At 37.1% G+C, this 20,533-nt stretch overlaps 2 protein-coding genes and 1 long non-coding RNA gene across 3 annotated transcripts; all 3 read right to left on the bottom strand.

The window, feature by feature from the left end:
* Positions 1-8,764: 8,764 nt before the first annotated feature.
* Positions 8,765-11,194, bottom strand: LOC104087733 (F-box/kelch-repeat protein At3g23880-like). The gene is made up of 3 exons (XM_070184443.1): positions 11,108-11,194; positions 9,424-9,671; positions 8,765-9,326 (listed from the first exon to the last, which is right to left on the bottom strand). The coding sequence occupies exons 1-3, from the start codon at positions 11,192-11,194 to the stop codon at positions 8,765-8,767; spliced, it is 897 nt and encodes a 298-aa protein (XP_070040544.1).
* Positions 11,195-14,448: 3,254 nt separating this feature from the next.
* LOC138898382 (F-box protein CPR1-like) lies at positions 14,449-15,051 on the bottom strand. The gene has a single exon (XM_070184442.1). It carries the CDS (start codon positions 15,049-15,051, stop codon positions 14,449-14,451), a length of 603 nt encoding a protein of 200 aa, XP_070040543.1.
* A 216-nt stretch (positions 15,052-15,267) lies between these two features.
* Positions 15,268-20,193, bottom strand: LOC138899496 (uncharacterized). Its single transcript, XR_011411180.1, has 4 exons — positions 20,068-20,193; positions 18,660-18,782; positions 15,837-18,306; positions 15,268-15,590 (listed from the first exon to the last, which is right to left on the bottom strand). It is a non-coding gene; the product is annotated as an uncharacterized lncRNA (long non-coding RNA).
* Between the last annotated feature and the right edge of the window lie 340 nt (positions 20,194-20,533).

Raw genomic sequence — 20,533 nt, 5'->3', positions numbered from 1 at the left:
GAGAGCGCCAGTATGATGATACCCATCTGCTTGTCCTTAAGGACACGGTTCAGCACGATGATTCCAAGAAAGTCACTATTGTAGATGACGGTGTATTACGGATGCAGGGCAGACTATGTATGCCTAATGTAGATGGTTTGCGTGAGTTGATTCTCCAGGAAGCTCACAGTTCGCGGTACTCCATTCATCCAGGTGCCACGAAGATGTATCAGGATTTGAGGCAACATTATTGGTGGAGGAGAATGAAGAAAGATATAGTTGGGTTTGTAGCCCGGTGTTTAAATTTTCAACTGGTAAAGTACGAGCATCAGAGACCGGGAGGATTTCTTCAGACCCTTGAAATTCCGAAGTGGAAATGGGAGCGTATTACCATGGATTTCGTAGTTAGACTTCAACGGAATTTGAGGAAGTTTGATGATGTTTGGGTAATTGTGGATCGATTGACCAAGTCCGCGCATTCTATTCCAGTTGGTACTACTTATTCTTCAGAACGGTTGACTGAAATTTATATCCACAAGATTGTTCGCCTACACGGTGTGCCAATGTCTATCATTTCAAATCGGGGCACGCAGTTTACATCACAGCTTTGGAGAGTAGTACAGCGAGAATTAGGTACACAGGTTCAACTAAGTACATCATCTCACCCTCAGACGGACGGACAGTCAGAGCGCACTATTTAATTATTGGAGGATATGCCACGCACTTGTGTCATTGATTTTGGAGGTTCTTGGAATAAATTTCTGCCACTCGCAGAGTTTGCTTATAATAACAGCTACCAGTCGAGCATTCAGATGGATTCGTATGAGGCTTTATATGGGAGACAGTGTCGGTCTCCGGTGGGTTGGTTTGAGCCGGGTGAGACTAGACTATTGGGTACTGATTTGGTTCAGGATGCTTTGGAGAAAGTTAAATTGATTCAGGAGCGGCTTCGCACGGCACAGTCTAGACAGAAGAGTTATGTTGATCGGAAGGTCCGTGATGTTGCTTACATGGTTGGGGAGAAGGTTTTGTTCAATATTTCACCCATGAAGGGTGTGTTGAGGTTCAGGAAGAAGGGCAAGTTGAGCCCTCGATATATTGGGTTTTTTGAGATACTTAAGAAGATTGGAGAGGTGGCTTATGAACTTGCTTTGCCACCGAGTCTATCAGGTGTTCATCCAGTGTTCCATGTATCCATGCTCCGAAAGTATGTCGGGGATCCGTCTCATATTCTGTATTACAGTACAGTACAGTTGGTCGGTAATTTGACTTATGATGTGGAGCCGATGGCTATTTTAGACCGGCAGGTTCGAAAGTTGAGGTCAAAGAATATAGCACCAGTGAAGGTATAGTGGAGAGGCCAACCAGTCAGAGAATCTACTTGGGAGATTGAGTAGGAGATGCGGAGAAAATATCCACACCTATTTGAGACTCCAGGTATGATTCTAAACCCATTCGAGGACGAACGTTTGTTTAAGAGGGGGATAATGTAATGACCCGGCCGATCATTTTGAGTATTATAACCCTGTTTCCCCATTTACTGCGCAAGTTATGCTTTATAATTATTTTATGACTTACCGTGTTAGTTGGTTCAGGTCCGGAAGGATTTCGGAGTGAAATGAGACACTTAGTCTCATTATTGGAAACTTAAGTTGAAAAAGTTGAACAGATATTGACTTGTGTGTAAACAACCTCGGATTCGAATTCTGATGATTCCAATAGCTCCGTAAGTTGATTTTGGACTTAGGAGCGTGTCCGGAAAATTATTTGGAGGTCCGTAGTGGAATTAAGCGTGAAATGGCAAAATCAATTTTTTGGGAAATTTAACTAGGAGGTTGACTTTTTGATATCGGGGTCGTAATCCGATTCTGAAAAATTTAATAGGTCTGTTATGTCATTTATGACTTGTGTGTAAAGTTTGAGGTCAATCGAACTTGATTTGATAGGTTTCGGCGTCGTTTGTGGAAAACTTGAAATTTCAAAGTTCATTAGGCTTGAATTGGGGTATGATTCGTGATTTTAGCATTATTTGAGGTATTTGAGGGTTTGACTAAGTTTGTATGGTATTTTAGGACTTGTTGGTATATTTGGTTGAGGTCCCGAGGGCCTCAGGTGCGTTTCGGATGATTAACGGATCGAATTCAGACTTAGAAAAAAATCTGAAGGTTTTCTCCATCTGATGTAATCGCACCTGCGGAATTTCCATCGCAGGTGCGATCTCGCAGAAGCGAGCCTTCCATTGCAGATGCGTCCAGGAGTGGCTGGGGCTTCGATCGCAGAAGCGGTAGGTAGCCGCAGAAGCGGCCCCGCACCTGCGGACGTTTGATCACATAAGCGCAAGGGCGCTTGGTGAGGCAGCTTCGCAGAAGCGTGTCCGCAGATGCGCACAAAATCCCGCAGAAGCGGAAACCCCTGGGCAGTACAAAAACAGAGGGGTTCTGAGCTTTTGCCATTTTTGGGCATTTCAAGCTTAGGCTGGACGATTTTGAGCATGGTTTTCATAGGAAATCTTGAGGTAAGTCACTTGTGATGATTTCTACTCCATAATATTGAATTATCATCGAATAATCGGACTAGATTACATGTTTTTGAGGTGTAAATCGGGGATTTTAACTTAGGGATTTGAAAATTAGATTTGAAGATTTGGATGTCAAGTTGAGGTCATATTTTGGTAAAATTGGTATGGTTAGACTCGTGGATGAATGGGCTTCCGGATTTTGTAACTTTTATCAGGTTCCGAGACGTGGGCCCCACGGGCGATTTTTGAAATAAATTTCGGATTTTGTTGGAAAATTAATATTTTCTTATGGAATTAATTCCAATAAATTTTATTGACTGAATCGAATTATTTATGGATAGATTCGAGGCATTTGGAGGCCAATTCACGAGGAAAAGACATTGCAGAATATAGAATTACACGGTTTGAAGTAAGTAACAATTTTAAATTTGGTCCTGAGGGTATGAAACCCCAGATTATGTGTTATATGATTGGTTTTGAGGTGACACACATGCTGGGTGACGGGCGTGTGGGCATGCACCGTAGAAATTATGACTTGGTCAAATTCCATGGGACTTTGTAGTTGAATTATTTGTTGATATCCGTACATTCTCTACGTGTTAGGGAAAATTAAGCCGAAACTCGTATTAAAAATCATGCTTAGACATATGTTGTTATTATTAGTACCCACTGGGGTCATTTCTGTGGTTGAATTATATGTTCAAATTGTAATTTTACACTCAGTCATGTTCATTCATTTCATATCATATCTTAGTCTCTGTTGCTATTTATTAATACATCATATTATCATTTTTGGGCTAATTTGCGTGACATCTTGAGCCCGAGAGACTAGAGAGGTTGATGACTGAGTGAGGCCGAGGGCCTAATTGTGAGGATATTTATGGGATCGAGCTACGCGCCGCAGTATGTTTCATTGTTATATGCAATGATTGGCTTGATATAGTGCTTGGGCTAAAGGATCCTCTCCGGAGTCTGTACACACCCCCAGTGAGCGCAAGTACCTACTGAGTGCAAGAGTCGAGTGCGAGTGTCGAGTGCCGAGGAATGAGTGACTGTGAGGAAAGAGTGACTGTGAGGTTAGAATGAATGGGAGGACTGAGGGACTGTTATTCTGAGAAGATGCATTGATTTCATTATTTGTTGCATTTCAGCTGTCATATATCACTATTGTTTTTTGGAAATTTTGGGGAAATGTTATTTTCTGTTTCAGTCAAACTTGATATGAAATTTCAGTGAAATCTTAAATATTGAACTTGAGAGCATGCCTACTTTTTTATATTGGAAAGTATTGTATTTGGACTTAGCTGAGAAGCTCGTGCCGAGTGATGAGTGACTGTGAGGACTGAGCGACTGTGAGGAAAGTGTGACTGTGAGGTTAGAGTGAATGGGAGGACTGAGGGACTGTTACTCTGAGAGGATGCATTGATTTCATTATTTGTTGCATTTCAGCTGTCATATATCACTATTTTTTGGAAATTTCGGAAAAACATTATTTTCTGTTTCAGTCAAACTTGATATGAAATTTTAGTGAAATCTTAAATGTTGAACTTGAGAGCATGCCTACTCTTTTATATTGGAAAGTATTGTATTTCAGTTCTTTATTTATTATTGTAACTTACTGAGTTGGTTATACTCATACTACACCCTGCACTTCGTGTGCAGATCCAGGTGATCCCGAATACAATGGGTGTTGATTCTTTCACACAGTCGATTTCTGGAGATTCAGATGTAGCTGCCATACTTCACAGACCTTGCCTCTCATTCCCTAACCTTTTGTTTATTGTATTTAGTCTCAGATTATTGTATACCACGTTTTTTCAGGCATGTAATGTATAGATAATCATGGACTAAGTGACACCAGGTTTTGGGAGTGTTTGTATCGGTATTTGCGAGACTTGTGGATTGTGTTTAAATATTATATTTTCAAACTTAAAAGAAATCTTGGTTTATTGAGGTTGTCGGCTTGCCTAGTATCGAGATAGGCGCCATCACGACGGGTTAGGATTTTGGGTCGTGATAATGTCGAAACCTATCAAATCACGTCCGATTGACCTCAAATTTTGCACATACGTCATAATTGACATTACGGACCTACTCCAACTTCCGAAATCTGAATCCGACCCCGATATCAAAAGGTCCACTCCCGGTCAAACTTCCAAAAACCTTCAAATTCCAACTTTTGCCAAATGACCTACGGACCTCCAAATCCACATCCGGACGCGCTCCCAATACCAGAATCACCATACGGAGCTATTCCCAGACTTGGAATCCCAAATGGACATCAATAACATTGAAATGCACTTCAACCCAAATTTAAAAAATTCTTCCAAAAATGCCAACTTCCAAAATAAGCGTCGAGATGCTCCCGGGTCATCCAAAACTCGCTCGGGGCATACGCCTAAGTCCAAAATCATCATACGAACCTGTTAGAACATTCAAATCCCAATCCCGAGGTTGTTTACTCAAAAATCAACCCTGAGCCAACTCCTCCAACTTAAAGCTTCTAAAATTAGAATTTTCTTTCCAAATCAATTTCGAACTTCCCGAATTTTAATTTCGACCACACGTACAAGTCATAATACCCGAAGTGAAGCTACTCAAGGCCTCAAACTGCCGAATAACGTGCTAGAGCTCAAAACGATGGGTTGGGTCATTACATAGCTCGCACAGCTTGTTACTTGATTAACAGAGGTCCATCAGTTCCATTGGAGCTTGACATTCCAGAGAAAGTTTGTACCAACAAAGAGGTGTCCTACTACCATATGAAAGTATTTGTATGTAAAGCTTTTGCACATGTGCCGAAGGAGCAGAGAACGAAGCTGGATGACAAAGTTATTCCCTGCATCTTCATCGGTTATGGAGATGAAGAGTTCAGTTATTGTGGGACCTAAAAAGGAAAAAGATCATCAAAAGCAGAGATGTGATCTTCAGAGAAGATGTGGTCGGGATTGATAGTGATCAATCAACAAAGACCAAAAATAATAATGGTACAGTTACTAACTTTGTTACTACTCCTACTATACATGTACGTAATCATTCCACATGTGAAGAATAGCACACGGAAGGCGTAGAGGAAGAGGTTGTTGAGCAGGGGGAGCACCCTAGTCCACAAGAGGAAGAAGGAGAGCAACAATAAGAAGAAGAAGAAGGACAACAACCTTTGAGAAGATCTGAAAGAGAGAAGGTAGAGTCCACAAGGTATCTTTCTTCAGAGTATATCCTCGTGAGATGAGGGGGAGCCAGATAATTTCAAGGAGGTGTTATCTCATCCAGAACAAATCCAGTGGATGGATGCCATGCAGGAAGAGATGAATTCTCTACAGAAGAATGATACGTACGAATTGGATGAACTCCAAAAAATGCAAAAGACCACTCAAGTGCAAGTGGGTCTTTAAGCTCAAGAAAGATGGAAACGGCAAGTTGGTCAGACACAAAGCTCGATTGGTGGTAAAAGGTTTCGAATAGAGAAAGGTATTGATTTTGATGAAATTTTCTCACATGTTGTCAAAATGACTTATATTCGAACAATCTTGAGCTTGGCAGCTAGCCTAAATCTTGAAATGGAACAGTTGGATGTGAAAACTATGTTTCTACATAGAGATTTGGAAGAATAGATCTATATGGAGCAGCCAGAAGGTTTTGAAGTAAAGGAAAAGAAACACATGGTGTGCAAGTTGAAAAAGAGTTTTTATGGGCTGGAACAAGCGCCTAGGCAGTGGTACAAGAAGTTTGACTCATTCATGAGAAGTCAAATGTACACAAAGACTCCAGTTAGCACGCCTCTTGCTGGTCATATGAAGTTGAACAAGGCAATGTGTCCTACAACAAAGGAAGATAAAGAAAGTATGGCTAAAGTTCCATATTCCTCTGCCGTCAGGAGCCTGATGTATGCAATGGTATGTACCAGACTTGATATTGTTCATGTTGTCGGTATTGTTAGCAGGTTTCTTGATAATCCCGGAATATAATAGTAGGAAGTTGTGAAGTGGATACTTAGGTATCTAAAATGAACCTCAGATGAATGCTTGTGTTTTCGAAGATCAGATCCAGTCTTGAAGGACTACATGGATGCTGATATGGCAGGTGATCTTGATAATTGTAAATCTATTACAGGATACCAATTCACATTTTCAGGGGGAGCTATATCATGGCAGTCGAAGTTGCAGAAGTGTGTCACACTCTCTACAACTGAACCAGAGTATATTGTCGCTATTGAAGCTAGCAAAGAGATGATATGGTTGAAACGGTTCCTTCAAGAGCTTGGATTGCATCAGAATGAGCATGTCGTCTATTGTGACAGTCAAAGTGCAATAGACCTTAGCAAAAACTCCATGTACCATGCAAGGACCAAACACATCGACGTGAGATATCACTGGACTCGAGAAATGGTAGAGAATGAATCTCTAAAAGTCTTGAAATTTCTACAAGTGAGAATCCCCCAGATATGCTGACCAAAGTGGTACCAAGAGACAAGTTCGAATTGTGCAAAGAACTTGTCGGCATGCACTCAAGCTAAAAGTTCAGTGTTACCTCCTTTATGTGAATGGGTCTAGAGGGGGAGATTGTAGGGTCCATGAAAAAGTCCAAATTGCCAAATTGGACTTGGTTGTCAAATTGGACTTGGTTGCCAAATTGGTGGGCGTGAGGAAAACATTTGCATTGCAAATTTTCAACCAATACTTCTTTTTGATTGGTTGAAGAAGTAGGTCATTTGTCCTATAAAAAAAAGCTATATGTTTCTCATTTTACATCACACAGAAAGAGAAGCAACACAATAGTTGCAGAGAGTATTTCTCAGGCGTTGTGAGAAATAGACTGTGTAGGAAAAATAGAGTGTGTGAGCGATATTGTAGTAAGATAGGAATCTTAAAATAGGGTTATTTCTTTTGAGTGTATAGTGGTCCAGTATTTTACTCAGGAATATTTGGTGCAAAATTCCTCATTATAGTAAATTTATTTTGCTCCTCTCGGGCCCGTGGTTTGCTTCCCTTATTCAGAAGGGTTTTTCACGTTAAAAATCTTTGTATCCTTGTTGTTCTTGTTATTCCTGTTAATTACCGTATCTCAATACTACGTTATTATTTCGTTATTATTACCGTGAATATTATTTCTGTAGGGGGTTATTTCCAACAAATACTAGATGCGGAAGCGTAACTGAAGCCATGGAAATAGATGAAACTCGTTGTCTTGCGGTTAGTAGTCTTCCAAACCAAGACATAAGCCGTAATCCCCTATGGGATGCTAGAAAGAAAACTCACGTCTGATTTGGGGACCATAACCCTATTAATAGGTGCACAAGTTTATGTATTTCTAATTTAGCTCATCATCAAATTAGAAACTATATCCGGGTATCTACACATAAGACCCCATACTTTACAAGGTATCTGATAGACCCATTTAACTTTAAAATCTTAGCAGATCACTTTTAATTTGGGTCAACCTTTTAAATAATAGCAACCAACATACGATTATTCTTAATACGATATATGTGCAAGTCCATAAAAAATTCTAACACCTAATAGTTAATTTTTTTACACAATTAATTGTTTCATGCAAAATAGTACCGAATAGAAAGGATAAACTATGAAAAGACCTCTATGAAAAGATAGAGCTTGAAGATGTCTCATGCATATTCAATATTCTATTTCATATGTTAAAAATAAAAAATTGAAAATAAAAAAACAAAGAAGAAGGACTAGAGTGCAAAATTGGAAAAAGTTAACAGCAGAACTTTTCTTCTGATGATGAATAACCGAGAAATCTCCGAGGACAAGCTGGCGAACTGTTCAAAATTTTATGGATAATAGGCTGCCAAGCTTGTCTACAACAGAGTTCGAACTCTTACCATAATCATGCGACATGCTCTTACCACTAGACCAAAGTGTTGGTGACTTCACAGCAAAACTCTTACAAGTTGATGGTTAAATGACTGGAAATTATCAGAGAATTAGAGTTGGTGAAAATGCATATGTAAAGGCCAAATTATAATTTCAGTATAGATTTTTGCTTAAAGCTGTGAACTAAGTTGCTTCTTTTAAGAATAACTTCGGGCATGTAGACAAAATTATTGCTACACAAAAGTAGTGTATAAAGGGAGAATGAGTAAACAAGATCTCAAGCAATATGGTTCTAAAATTGTCCTTTACATATGCATTGTCTAAAGTTGAAATAACAGATAGAATTTAATCACTAGAGAAAAATGTACAGAGTTAACTCTTACAAGTTAAAACATTAGTCGCTTGGGTTTTTGTTGGATATATCGTTAGTCTATTCCGTAGGAAAAGGAGAAACTAGGCTTTCAACGTAGATTTCCTTATACCACCAGCCATCAAAGTTAATAGTCGTGGGACTGAGCGAGTCATTGTTTGTATTATATATCATGAAAGTTTTCTCAAAAGCAACCACAACTTCACCTTTATTTAACATGAAAAGGGGAAGAACATACGAATATGGATAATCAGCATAATTGATAGTAAACATCTTTGACCAAGATTCGTTAACCCCATATTCCTTCATAACCCAAACAGATACGTGTTTTCTCTTATCATTTCTATTGACAGAAAGATCATTACCCAACAATCCGAGCCACAAATCAGTATCTCCTTCTCCATAGGATGGCTGCTCCATCTTTCCCCATTTTTCATCAGCCAAATCAATATAAATTATATTACAACCGTTACCAAAAAAACGATCAGTATTATTATCCCAATGAAGCTTCCCATTAACAAACCAACTCAAACCAGATAATCTCACCCTTTGTGGAAGAGAATGGATGCTTCTCCAAGAATCACTCTTTAGACTATATATTTTGACCTCAACATCAGACGAACTACTTATAATCATCACGAAACGCATCATATCCAAAACCATATACGCAACGGTTAATATCCCTCGAATTAGTTCTAAAATCAGCCAATTTCTTGTACTTTCTAATTGATGGATTCCATACAAATAAATCGTTTACCCTATTGGAAAGACAAATCAATCCATTGACAGAACCCACAATCCTAAACGATCTTTTGTGGATTTTCATGGGATAATACAACGTAGATGCTTCAGTAACAGACTCATAAAGTAAAGACTTAAGAGACCATTGTTTAAGATATCGACCAAAATTCAATATGAGCCTATGGTGAGTGCTGTCCTTGTTATTAGCTGATAAGTTAAGATGAGCCTTTATAAATTCATGACCAGAAATTATAGCAAGCCAAGATTTTGAAACACACGTGAATCGCAAGAGGGGTTTCACACGAAGCTTTGAGAATTCTTCTACTCCTAGAAGGTAAAATAAACCTAGATAGTACTTACTATTTCTTTTGGGCAGCGAACTTTAGTTAGTTTCTTGAATCGATGCCTCACTCCATTTATTTCTCTTTCTTTCGTGTTTTATTAATTTCTTTTAGCTACTTCGTTTTCTCTTCTTTAATAAATCAAATTAAAATGGATATTCAAAATAATACTAACTAGTGAGAAAACATACACCTTTTCTATTTTGTTGGTTCGGTATTTTGTTTTCTTTCTTTAATAGACTAAAATAAAATGAAAATTGAAGATAATACTTAATAGTTACTAATTAAGTTAAGAGAAAATGCATCCAATAAGAGTTTAGTCTAGTGAAAAATAAGGTGAAAGAAAGAATCATATGCTCTTAGATTCAAATTTCAATAATGACAAAAACATTAGATAATTTCTTTATCTACCTAAGCAAAGTTATCCGGTACAGCCAAGCTGACTCAAACATCATCCTCGTAACAAAGTATTACATTAAAAAAAGATACACATGAAACATGGAATTTAACTCAAAATTGTCAAACTTTTTCAAAGTAAGAGGATCAAACTTACTAATTTTTGGTGTGAACTCAGACATAGATTTTTTACGTTAGTTAAAATAAATTTTACAACAACAACTAAGTACCTAGTGTGATCTCACAAATGGGTTTGAGGAGAGTAGGGAGTACGTAAAAAGTACTATAAGTCACAATAATTAATAATTCAAAATATTTAAAAAAATTATAAAAAATATGGTCAGACAAAAACTTATTTGACTCTCAAAATAGTAAAAGGTTCATTTTATTTTATTTTTAAAAACGGAGGGAGTAGTATATAATTGAGAATGAGAGAAGTATTGAGATAAACAATTTCATCATAAATATGACCTTGGCAAAATTAACCAGTTGCAAAGAATTCATAATTCTCTATAAGACAATAAAAGAAAAAACAGAACGCATTTTCAAGCTTAGCTACCCAATTGCAATCTGAAAGCTGGTTTCTTTAGTGGCAAGCTTCGAAAGTTAACTAAAAATTTGAGATTCAAAAGTAGTTGAAAAGTCAACCTCAATATTTGTCCAAAAAGAACTGTAACCTCAATGCTGTAATATGCATACTTGGGCGTAGTAAAGATTTTTCTGCAACTTTCATATTTAAACTAGGGGTGTTAGATAGGTGCTACATCTAACATATCATTATTTTATTTTTAAATATATATTTGTATATATGAAATTTTTGTCGAACTTTTTGGAAGCCGATGATACTCTTTTCACAACCTAGGTCCGCCTCCGATGTCCGGGTCAGCTTGTCCTCGTCTCAACTATATCCACGGGTACCTACTACCTTTGGTAGCTCTGTCCTTCTGAAACTGATGTCCCAAGTCCTGTTCTCTCTGTTTTCTGCCAAAGAAGCTGAAGTATTTGCTGCCATTGACTTAGTCCAAGATTACATACTCTTATTGAATATGTACAACTTATTAATTTAGAACTCAATAACTTAAAAACATTACAATCTCGAACTCATAAGATACAAATCTTGGCTCCGCCTCTCACTCTGTGTTGTTGTCGGCCTTGCTGACACAGAGTATGATACACATGAGTCCCAATCACACTATTGGGAAGAACATTGTGAGATTACATACACCTCAAACAATTTGACACAATGTGGTGAGATTTACGATCTCTAAAAGAAAAGTTGGACGTGCATCGATGCAGATTAAATACTATAATACTTCTTTTCAAGATGTTGAGAAGCCAACGAAAATTGTGTCTAATTCCACGGGTGACGGTTCTATGGTGTTTCTGGATGTAACTAATGGTTGTATTTCAAAAGGTCCTGTAAAAACTTGGTGACTTCAATTTTTTAGAAAAGTTCCATTCAAACTTCCATTAGTGTCTCTTGTTTAATGAAAAAAGACCTACCAACTGCAGTTAAGACATTTAAGAGGTGTTTTCATTCAAAACTTAGCTTAGAAAATGAACTAAGTTTAAGAGCCCGTTTGGATTAGCTGATTTGAATTAGCTAATAAGCATTAGGTGCTGAAAAGTATTTTTAAGTGCTGAAATTGATTTAATAAATAAATTGTTAAGAGTTTGGATACAAATGCTGAAATTGATAATAAACTGCTGCAGTATTTGATAAAAAAGTGTTGATAAGCTCTTTTTTTGTTAAAATGACTTGAATAACCTTAGAAATGTTTACACTTATAAGGGCGTAATTTCTTCAAAATTTTAGATTCCAGATCGATTCAAATACAAAATATTATATTTATCATTTTATTTTAAATACAGCTGTAATTAAATAAGATAATTTTTATGATAAATATAATTTATCTTATGATAAGCATATAATCATAAGTTATAATAATTAATAAATTGACAAAAGTTTCCCAGTAAAAAAATAAACCTAAATAGGATAATATATTTGAAGACAAACACTGTCTTCATCACCACAACACTTTGAAACCAATATACCAAAAAATTGATATGTCCTCGTTTATTACATACAATTCAAAGATTAATACCAAATCACATAGATACAAATATGCAAAGGAATAAAGAATTTGCTTACCTCAAATAGTCAATGAGAATTGCAGACTTGAAGAGACGTGGGGTTTAGGTTGAAAAAATACGTGAGATAGTGAGTATCGATGTAGGAGTTTTGTTTTGAAAATGAATATTTTAGGGATAAAATAGTAAAAATCTTGGTCAAACTTAAAGTGCTTATAAGCTAAAAAATCATAAGTTGGGGGTGACCAGCTTATGGCTTTTGGCTTAAACGCACTTGGCTTATAAACACTTTTAACTTTACCAAACGCGTAGATAAGCCGAAAAGTGCTTATAAGCTAGTTTGACTAACTTATAAGCTTAGCCAAACACCCTCTAAATTATCTAAGAGGTGTAGGTGTAGTTAAGAATAAGTCACAAGAATACTATGATGATCCATGTGCAACATATTATGCAACGAAAAACATGGATATTAAGTTGATTTAGAGCGAGAAGCTTTACATATAAGTGTATAACTAGTGGTGGTAAAATGGTTAAAAAAATAGTTATTCACCCATATTATCGATTTAAAATGGTTTGGATAATGAACTTTTTAAAAACGGGTCGAATATGGATAAGAACCATATTATCCATTTAGAAAATGGATAACTAATGTGTTTAACTTTTACATTTATAAAGCCTCAAATTGGGGGTTCCTCAAGTTTGGGAAATTAGGAATTCTCTCAAAAGTGATCATATTTAAGAAGTCATGGATAATATAGATATACATATTATCCGCCGAATAACCCTTTTTTTTTTATCCTTCTCAAATACGGGTCAGATCGGATAATTTATCCATTTTTAAATTACTTATTTTTTACCCACTCATATTCGACCCAACCCACCCGTTTGCTGTCGTGGTTGAGTTGGTGAGCTCAATGAAACAATAACGAGAAAGAAGAAAATATTAAACTAAGAATTAAAATAGCATAATCATTGACAACTATTACAGACACTGACTCTCCTATTTAACCAGCTAAGGACGGAATAATCTAACAAACCCTTACAAAGGGTGACGCGTGTCCTTCTTCTAGAGACAACTCGTAGATTGCTAAATGGAAATGTCTAATATAATATCTAATTAATGGGCTGGATTGTAGGTGCAGAAAGCCCACTCCTCATACACTTGGTGGCCCAAAATAGTCCAAGCCGAAGTTACCCTCTCATTCTCTACATTTGCCACCCCTAGGTAATCCTATCGGCCACTACACTCTCGTGATCATGGTAGCTAAATTCACTTCCTAAAATATTTTCTTCTAATATGTGCTCTTGCTTATGTATATACTGCCAAAGTGAAAAGATTCAACCTATTGATTGACCAAATAAGAAAAAGAATGAAAACATACTCCCAAAGAAAATATACAATTAGCTATTAGCAACAATGAAAGCAGTCAAAGCACCAAAAATAATCCATAAGAAATTCAGTTATTTATTAGCACCAATGGGAAACACCAATACTAGATGTTATCTCAGAACTTAACCCTTTTTCGATAATTCCTGAGTTTTCTCTTTTTTCCTACTAAGTTTTTCGCTAAAAGAAGATTAGTGAAGCAGCCCCCAAAGATCAGCTGATCGCCATAGCAGTGGCTCATTCACCTGCCACGATTTCCATGTCCCTAGTAGTGGCGAAGGCGGGACTTCTGCTAATAGGGTTCAAAAAAGGAATAAGTTAAAATATTTATAGAGAACCAATGACCTCATAATGGTTTTGAATCCCCTTGACCAATAAACCATATTTTTGACCTGTGTGAAGGAAATTTAAAATATAATATATAAAGGTAAAGATCAAATTCGGCTAAGGGGGTTCGGGTGAACACCCTTACGCCCCTAAATCCGCCCTTGGTCCCTAGTGCTCCTTATTTATACTAAATCTAGAGGCACAACTTCTGTCTTAAAACACAGGTCAAGAAGAGAAACAACATCCATAACCATTTCGACTGAAGCCGAAACAACTGTTCTTGCAAAATAATTTTGTCTCATGAAAATACTGCAAAAAATAACTAACACAATCACAAGAAATATGGTTAAAACATGTCCTTTTACACATGAACTGACTTACAAGTCATTAGCTACATAATTGTCATTCACTTTGCAGATGATGTTGCTGTGTCCATGGTTCGTTTTCTAAAATTGGACAAACTAGGCTTTCGATGTAGATTTCCGCAAGAAATAAGGAATTATACTCAGCGATCTTTTGATATCTGATAAAAGCCATCCTTTTGGTTGTATATCATGAATCTTCCCGCAGACAAAAGCAAGCAACATTTCACCTTTATTTGACTCGTAAAAGAGTGAAATTTGCACATAGTTAGAACTCTCATCAGGTAATTTGATAGTATACATTTTTGTCCAAGACTCTTTGATCCCATATTCCTTCATAAGCCACACATCTATGTTGGTTCTTTGATACTTACGAAACATGAAAAGATCACTACCAAACACTCCAAGCTTCAAAGATAGCAGTGCCAACTTTTCACATTTCTCATCAGCCAAATCAATAGAAAGGATGTCCCCATCACTAGTGACCCAATGAAGCTTCCCATTCACCATCTTAGACAAACCATAGTGTATTACCCCGCACATGAAACCATCAATTTCTCTCCAAGAATCACTTTTTAAACTAAATATATTATTAAGATCATCGTGATCGATTAGCTGCGAGTGAGAAGAGAGAGAATCTGAGAGAAAGGGGGAAAGAAAATATCCTATGCAATTATGAAGTTGAGCATCCAAAGCTTCCATACTTAAAACTCTTCTATTTTATAAAATATAGTTAGTCCGAATCTTTACAATTGGGCCTTGGGCCAAAATACAAAGAATGGGTTATTGGGCTACCTATTAATACAAAGGCTGAACTACACAAATATACAATCCAATAATAAAATAAATCTGACTATGTACAAAAGAAATATCTTTACTATCCAACAAATGGGACCCGCACGCAAGTTGAAGGGAGAAGCACCTTCAACTTGGAGAGAAAGCCATGATGCACCAACCCAGTGAGGGGCTTGGTCAAGATATCAGCCAATTGATTGGCGCTGCTAACAGGGAATAAGGCAATGAGATCTTCTGATAATTTACCCCTAACGAAGTGACAATCAACCTCGATATGCTTTATGCGCTCGTGAAATACAGGATTACGAGCAATATGCAGAGCTGATTGGTTGTCACAGAATACAGAAACAGGAGTCACACCAACAACACCCAAATCTGCCAACAGGCGAGTGAACCATGTTAATTCTGTAACTAGTTTACTCAATACATTATATTCCGCTTCAGCACTACTAAGAGAAATAACATATTGTTTCTTAGACTTCCATGAGACAGGACTCCCATCAAAGAACACAAAGAAGCTAGTCATTGATTTGTGAGAATCTGGGCAAGCATCCAAATTACTGTCACAATAGCCATGTAAAGAAGAGTATGAAGAATAATTAAAAAGAATACCATAATCATATGTCCCTTTGACATAGCGCAGCAGATGTAAAGCAGCAAAATAATGAGAAACTCGGGGAGATTGGAGAAACTGACTGAGATTTTGGACAGCAAAACTCAGGTCAGGCCTGGTATGAGTAAAGAAATTAAACTTACCAATAAGGCTTCAATACAGTTTTGGATTTGGAAGCAAGTCACCATCAGCAACTTATAATTTCAAAGTACGATCAAGAGGAGAGACCAATGGAGATACCTCAGAACACTTATATTCAGCCAAGATCTCTAAAGTAAACTTTCTTTGATTTAACAACAAACCAGCAGGAGTAAGAGATACCTCAATGTCCAAAAAGTAGTGCAAGGTTCCCAAATCCTTTATCTTAAACTATTCATCGAGATAGTACTTTAAAGAAGAAATTTCTGACGCATCATTACTTGTTAGAGTTATGTCATTTACATGCACTGCCAAAATAACTATAGACTCCCCTCATCTCTTTGTGAATAGACTGTAGTCATTAAAAGAATGAATAAACCTTTTTGCATACAGTGCACTTGAAAGTTTAGCATACTATTGTCTTGAGGCTTGTTTGAGCCCATAAAGGGACTTTTGGAGTTTGCAAGCAAAAGGCTGCCCGGAACTAGTAGAGGATTCCACAGTGAACCCATGAGGAAACTTCATATAGACTTCCTCATCCAAATCCCCATAGAGGAAGGCATTATTTACATCTAACTAAAATAGTGGCCATTATTTCATAACAGCTAAGGCAATGAGACATTTGACAGTGGTCATTTTGACCACAGGGGAGAAAGTTTCATTGTAATCTACCTCAGCAGTCTGAGTATCACCTCTGACTACTAGTCTAGCCTTATATCTTTATATAGAACCATCAACTCTAATTTTAATCTTATATACCCACTTACTCCCAATGGCCTTCTTGCCAAGAAGGAGAGGAACTACATACCATATATGATTGCCTTCAAGAGCCTCAAATTCTTTCCTTATTTCCTCTTGCCACTCAGGCACCAAAGCAGCCTGGGAATAGGTGTAAGGCTTAGAAAGTATTGTTTGTGTCTTAGGCTAATTATGGGAAGAAGTGGACACATGGCCTTGAAGAAAATATGCATAAACAGAAGAACAAATATAATCATTAAGGTAAGAAGGAGCAACATGGGTTCTGGTGGATTTTCTCAAACCCTCAGAAGGTGAAACAGGAAAAATTGGAGTAAGGACAGGATGTGAATTGACAGAAGAAGGAGGGTCAGAGGTCATGGTAGAAGAGGAAGGAGAACAGGTAACATTGGCTGATTTATTAGAAGGAGATGCTGATACTGGAGAAGAAGGTTCATGAGGAACATGAATGGGAGAAGGCAATGGTGAAGTAGAAGAATAAGGATAAGGAGAAGGAGGAACAATAGAGTCATAAACAAAATTTGTAGGAGAAGAAGTGGAAGAAGAACCAACAGAAAAATTGACAGCAAAAGAAAACACTGATTCATGAAATATAACATCCCTAGAAATGAAAAACACTCCATTTTCAAGGATAAGAAGTTTGTATCCTTTCTTCCCAAAAGGGTAACCCATGAATACTATAGGTATGCACCTGCTATTGAACTTATCCCTATGAACAGGAGGTTTAGAGGCATAGCAAAGGCAACCAAACACCCTTAATGAGAATACGTTGGGGTTTTACCAAAAAGCAACTCAAATGGGGATTTATTGTGAAGTAGTTTAGAAGAAAACCTATTAATCAAGTAGGTGGCAGTTAGCACACAATCCACCCAATACTTTGTAAGCACTCTAGAATGAAAAAGAAGTATCCTTGAGGTCTCAAGCAGATGCCTATATTTTCTCTCTACTACCCCATTTTGTTGGGGAGTATATGGACAAGAAGTGTGGTGAATAATGCCTTGCTCAGTAAAGAAAGAAGAGGTGGAAGGACTGGAACCTAATTCTAAAGCATTATCATACCTAACAGTCAAAACTTTGAAATTAAACCGTGTATTTACCATGGCAATGAAAGTTTTTAAAATAGGAAAAACATTTGACTTAGTCTTTAATAAATGAGTCCAAGTTGTCCTAGTAAAATCATACTCAATTGTTAGGAAGTACTTGCACCCATCATGTGTGGGAACATTATAGGGGCCCCAAGTGTCAACATGTATCAATTGGAAAGGAGTGTTTGTGTGAATTGTACTATCTAGGAAAGAAAGTCTGGTTTGCCTTGCCATTGGACAAATATTACAAACAAAGTCTTGTTTACCAGAAAGCATAGAAAAAATAGAAGGAATAGACTTTAAATGAACAAAAGGTATATGTCTCAATCTACTATGCCAAAGAGTGTTCATATTATTCATTTGAGGAATATTTGCAAATGGAACAGAAGTGACAGAACACTCAACATTGTTCTTACCAAAATCAGGTAAAGTAGAACTATGAGAGAAAATAAAGGCATAAGGATGGCTAACAATAGTGGATGAACATGATGAATTGAAATAGGGCAGTTGCAAGATTCAAAGTCCATGCTAGGATTTACCAAACTTTAGAGGCCTCTTCATAGAAAGGTCCTGTATAAAACAAGCAAAAGAGCTAAAAATGAGCAGACACTTTAATTGTGAAACCAACTTGTGCACATATATCAAGTTGTATTGAAAGCTAGGAACTAAACGAACATGAGACATAGTAGTGTTATTTGACAAGGTTAAGTCTCCCACACAAGTTACTTTGACTTTGTAACCATTAGGCAGAGTTACTAAGTAAGGAATAGGCAAAGACTTAATGTTGTGAAGTAGACTACTATGAGAGGTCATGTGGTCAGTGGCCCCAGAGTCCAATATCCAAGAGTTCTTATCAACCTTACACAACAAGCAAGTATTAACTGAACACTTAGGTCTATTACTAGAAAAGAAACTAAGGATACCTACAAAATTGGCATAAGTAGTAAGGTGGGAAGTAGAGTTAGGATCAGACACATGATATTGTTGAAGTAGAGTGAGGAGCTAGCTACACTGCTCAATTGTCAACCCTGGGATAGTTGAAGTATCTGCAATATTGGTAGGTGGTGTCTCAGTGAATGGCTTAGGCTCAGCATGAGCAAATTGCTTAGGAGGATCCAATTTAGTTTGAACATTAGCAGCAGTCCTTCATTTATTCCTAGTGAACTGGAAATTTGGGGGAAAACCATGCTTCCTATAGTATCTCTCCACTGTATGACCAGGATTATTGCAATAACTACAGACAACACTAGGCCTCCTTGGATCAAAGCTGGTTTTAGGCTGGAAATTCTTCTGAAAAGGCTTTTGAAAAGATCTTTGAGACCTCGCTGAGAAGGAAGCAGATTCTGAGCTCAATTGAGAAGGAGAAGGCTGAATTTCTCTCTGTCGTTCATCAGTCGCCATATGAGAATAGGCCTTATTGATCGTAGGGAAATGACTCATCATAAGTAGATTGCTTCTAACATTAGCATAACCTTCGTTCAGGCCCATTAAAAATTGGTACAATTTTTTGTCCTCTTCACGTTTTTGAATATCTAGCTTACCACCCCCACAAGTGCAATGAGAATTATAATAAATAGTCAAAGTACTGAGTTCATCCCAAACACTCTTCATCCTTGCATAATATTCAGGAATGTTCATAGAACCCTGAGAAATAGAAGCAAGCGCTTTCTTAACTTGATAAACCATAATTCCACTCGGTTGTCCATATCTATCTTCTAATTCCATCCACACATCCTTGGCAAGTTGACAATACAGAATACTCTTATGAATTACTGGAGTGAGAAGATTGTGAATCCATGAAATCATAATGTTACTACACCTATCCCATTGACGAAAATAATGGAATTTGGAGGAGGTCTAACACAATCGGGTTGAATGAAGTACAATTTGTTCTTCACAGAGAGAGCAAGAAATATATTCCTACACCAATCGCTATACCCAATCCCATCGAAAACAATACCTACCTGTGAAAGCCTCAAATTGTTCGATGGATGAATTTAAAGAGGATGATTTTGATCAATCGTATCATCCGATGAGTTATTAGAACCAGAACAACCAGGAGAACTCGAAACTGACTTATCAGAAACCAATGAACCCATGACTAAGAGTAAATTTAGGATTTTCGTAATTCACCAACAATATAGCAAAAGTGAAGCAATATTCAACAAAAACCTGAAGCAAAGTTAGAGTACCTGCGAAAAATAGAAGGAATTGAAATAGATTGTCGGAGAAATACCGAACTCCGTTAAAATTACGATGAACACAACACGAACAACGTTTCTCCAAAAAAAACAAGTGTCGATGAGATGTTCATATAGTGAAGAAGATTACCTCTCAGAATTACCCGGATACACCGCTCTGATACTATGTTAAGATCATCGTTATCGATTAGTTGTTAGTGAGAAGAGAGAGAATCTGAGATAAAGAGGGAAAAAAAATATCCAGTGCAATTGTGAAATTGAGCATCCGAAGCTTCCAGAATTAGAGCTCTTCTATTTATATAAAAGATAGTTGGTCCGAATCTTTATAATTGGGCCTTGGACCAGAATACAAAGAACGTGTTATTGAGCTACCTATTAATACAAAGGTTGAATTACACAAATATACAATCCAATAATAAAATAAATCTCATTATGTACAAAAGAAATATATCTACTATCCAACATATTTTGACCTTAACATCAAAAGGATAGCCACCACCGACAATATAGAAATAATGCACTACCTTATAATCATCATAAAGCTCATCATATCCAAAACTATAAATGTAGCAACCCAAGTTCAATGCATCTATAAA

This window comes from Nicotiana tomentosiformis, chromosome 9 (genome assembly GCF_000390325.3).
Source record: "Nicotiana tomentosiformis chromosome 9, ASM39032v3, whole genome shotgun sequence".
Lineage (NCBI taxonomy): Eukaryota > Viridiplantae > Streptophyta > Magnoliopsida > Solanales > Solanaceae > Nicotiana > Nicotiana tomentosiformis.
The sequence above is the reverse complement of the archived record's forward strand: the minus strand, read 5'-3'. Positions and strand labels throughout refer to the sequence as shown.

Bases quoted from the DNA above. Each gene is read 5' to 3' on its own strand.
- LOC104087733 (XM_070184443.1), bottom strand. From the start codon at position 11,194: ATGGCAGCAAATACTTCAGCTTCTTTGGCAGAAAACAGAGAGAACAGG. The intron at 9,672-11,107 runs GTAGTAGGTACC...GAATTTATAAAG, and splicing joins GAAGGACAGAGCTACCAAAG to GCTCATCTTAACTTATCAGC. The intron at 9,327-9,423 runs GTACAAGAAATT...GATTATAAGTAG, and splicing joins TGGAATCCATCAATTAGAAA to TTCGTCTGATGTTGAGGTCA.
- LOC138898382 (XM_070184442.1), bottom strand. From the start codon at position 15,051: ATGGAAGCTTTGGATGCTCAACTTCATAATTGCATAGGATATTTTCTT.